Below are 2,990 nucleotides of genomic sequence, written 5' to 3'. Positions count from 1 at the left end.
ACTCCCCCACCCCCGCCATCCCAGCCTCTCCACACTTACCCCTCTCCCAACCCAAAGTCTGAGGTTGTCTTCCGGACCTTTCATGGCAGTTAACTGAAGAAGGCATATCGGATCCAAAATTATAGCTATTGGCAAATAAACCAGATAGATGAAAATGTGTGTGTTTATCTACTTTGACTAGAAACTGAAAGGCAACAAAAAGCTCTTTGGGGTGCTGGAAGGTACACCAGGACAGTCTTAAGGTTGTAGTGTTCCAGGGTTCGTTCGTCTGCCCTCCGCTCGTCCCCCCACCACACTCTCATCCGTTCTGTGGTTCCAGTCATCCGCTGGTGTCGTCTAAGTCAGCGTTTCCAGCCAGACCTCTCCGGAGCTTTAGACCCTCACATCCCAGTCCTCTCTTGAACATCTAGGCATCCCACAGGCACTTCAGCGGAACATACCTCAGACTGAACTCATCGTTTCCTGGGCAAACATGTGCCTCTGGTTCGTCATCTCAGTGGGCGCCAGCTCAGCTGCTCAAGGTAGAAACCTTGGAGTTGGTCACCTTTGGCTCCTACATCTTCCTCATCAAGCTAATCAGCCACTAAGTATTGTCGATTATATAGAACCGTTTTTTATATTTGTCCACTTATCTCCACCCCTACCGTCAATACCTTAGTACCGTAATTCTTTACTGCATTAGCCTCCTAACTCATCTCCTAACTCTGTCTCCAGGCCATGCCCCTGTTTCCCCCAATATACCGTGGGCATGACAGAGTGACCTTTCTGCAGTGCGAATCTGAGTTGGTTATTCCCCTGAGAGAACATTTCAGTGGCTTCTTACTACACCTAGACCAAAATCAACACTCAACTCTCTAGTGTGGCATGTAAGGGTTTTCATGATCTGGCCACCGTTTCCTCCTCCAGCCCAGTCTGTCACCACTGCCACTACCCTCCTGGGGTTTTTGTGACTCTGTAGGCCTTTAGTAGCTCCAACCCATTTAAAACCTACACATCACCTTGAACACTTCGCCTGTCCTTCAAAGCTGGGTATCCCACACTTACCCCTCTCCCAACCCAAAGTCTGAAACTGTTTTGACCTCCTTTCATTGTAAGTTTAACTGAAGAAGCGGTGCCAGATCCAAAGTTATAGCCGTTGGCAAATCAACCAGATGGATAAAAATGTGTATATTTGACTAGAAACCTGTCACCGGCACGCCGATCCCATCGACTATGCCAAGTGTCAGCACCAAGCTGATCGAGAAGGGAAGGTCTGATGGTGAGATGCCCAGTTGGAAGAATGCACAGGAGACAACATCAGAATGCAATGGCAGGCACCAACTTGCTTTCAGGGAGCACAGTCCTATTGGGAAGTGCAGTCTACTGCGGGGGGCGGGGGCGGGGCGGTATTGCGCACACAGAATTCTTCTGCTCCCCTTTCTTATGCTCCCCTTCTTGTGCTCCCCTTCTTGTGCTCCCCTTCTGCTCTCCAGGGGACCACATGGCTCCACACATAGCAGAGTACAATAGTAACTTTTAGCCACATATGCGTGATACAATAAGCTGAAGTATGTTTATGTATTTTAGGCGCAGGCGCCCTACTACACTAATGGAACATTTTAAATCCAGGGTCCCATTCCTAGCTGCGGGCCTGGATCACAGCCAGACCTGGGACCAGCCAGGCCTTGGATTCAGCTGGGCCTGGTGCCCACAAAACCAAAAGGCAACAAAAAGTTCTCTGGGTTGTGGTGAAAAGTACACCAGAACAGTCTCACCTCCACGCATGCCTCCTCCGCAAAGACTGCCTCCTGTGTAACAGTTCACACAGGTAGAGCCAGGCCCATATAATCAGGGTTCGATAACTGTTAGCTAGCTTTAAGTTGTCTTTTTCTGAATTTAGACTATGTGCTTTGGCAGAAATTGATCTGAACTGAGCACACAGCTCTTGGTTCACACTCGGTAAATGTTGAGTGAGCGGGTTGAGAGGCCTGGGGACCAAAGCGCTCTGGCCCTCGGTTTCCTCATTTACCAAGTGTGTGAGTTGCACTTCAGATCTCTAACGTCCACGTGACTTCCAACATTCATTCATTCAGCAAATATTTGTTGAACACCTATTATGTGCCACCCACCGTGCTAGGCTGCAGGAAGGGACAGGTTGGAGGAGCATAGGAACCAGCAGGGAGCCAGCTTTGGAGCCAGACAGGCCCCAGTGTCTGAAGTCTTGTTCCGTCACATACATATCGCAAAAATTGGGGCAAGCCACTTCTCTGTGGCTCAGTTTCCTTCTAGGCAAAAGAGAATGGGTATACTTAGCCCCCCCCAAAATCTGCGATGAGTAGTAAAAGGGCAGAGCTATGTAGTGTACCAAACACAAGCTAATGAAATGTTAATAGACGGTAATCCTCCGGCCACCTGACTGGGTTGGAGACACACGTGTGGGTAAATACCCAATGTGTCAAGTCAGACTGGGCGAAAATGTCCCTGTCAGCACAGAAAATGCTATTACGGTGGGAACTGAATGCCCAGCTGCGGATCCGGATTTCTACTAGCGCCCTTTGAGGGGTAGGTAGGAACTGGACTCATGGAAATTCCAGGTCAGGAGAAGGAAGGAAACTGAAGTGGAACGGTGGCCCAGGTCTCGAAGGTTCTGAAAAGTTCTCAAGGTGGGGGATGGTGTTGGACCGGACTCATTCCGCAAAGGTTTTAGGGGAAGACGATAGGTCTCTTTCGCAGCCCCCTCCTCGGGCATCCAGGAGGCCGCCCTCTCCTAGTCCTGCTTTCCGGGAGGTCCCAGGTGGTGTAGACACAGGTGGCTGGGTGACCACCGGAGGGCAGCAGCGGCCCTTTGCTGACCCCACCCGGAGCTCTTCTCAACTTTCCGAGCGCCGTCTGTCCCTAGGGGCTGGGAGGCGGGGCAGAGGGAGAGTCCTCGGGGTTCCCGCCTCGCCCCGCTACCCACTCCTCTCCAGTCCAGGCATCTCCTTAGAGCCCGGAGGCCGGCGACCCAGAAC

The 2,990-nt window shown here is 51.3% G+C and overlaps 1 protein-coding gene across 1 annotated transcript in view; it reads left to right on the top strand.

The window, feature by feature from the left end:
* Positions 1–402, top strand: part of PPM1J (protein phosphatase, Mg2+/Mn2+ dependent 1J) — a 5,585-nt gene extending 5,183 nt beyond the window's left edge. Inside the window, exon 11 of the mRNA XM_006919809.3 lies at positions 320–402. Within this exon, the coding sequence (XP_006919871.1) occupies positions 320–402 (83 nt within the window). The remainder of the gene's footprint in view (positions 1–319) is intronic.
* The last annotated feature ends 2,588 nt before the right edge of the window (positions 403–2,990 follow it).

Source organism: Pteropus alecto, unplaced genomic scaffold (genome assembly GCF_000325575.1).
Source record: "Pteropus alecto unplaced genomic scaffold, ASM32557v1 scaffold106, whole genome shotgun sequence".
Classification (NCBI taxonomy): Eukaryota; Metazoa; Chordata; class Mammalia; order Chiroptera; family Pteropodidae; genus Pteropus; species Pteropus alecto.
This window is presented reverse-complemented; position numbering and strand designations above follow the sequence as displayed.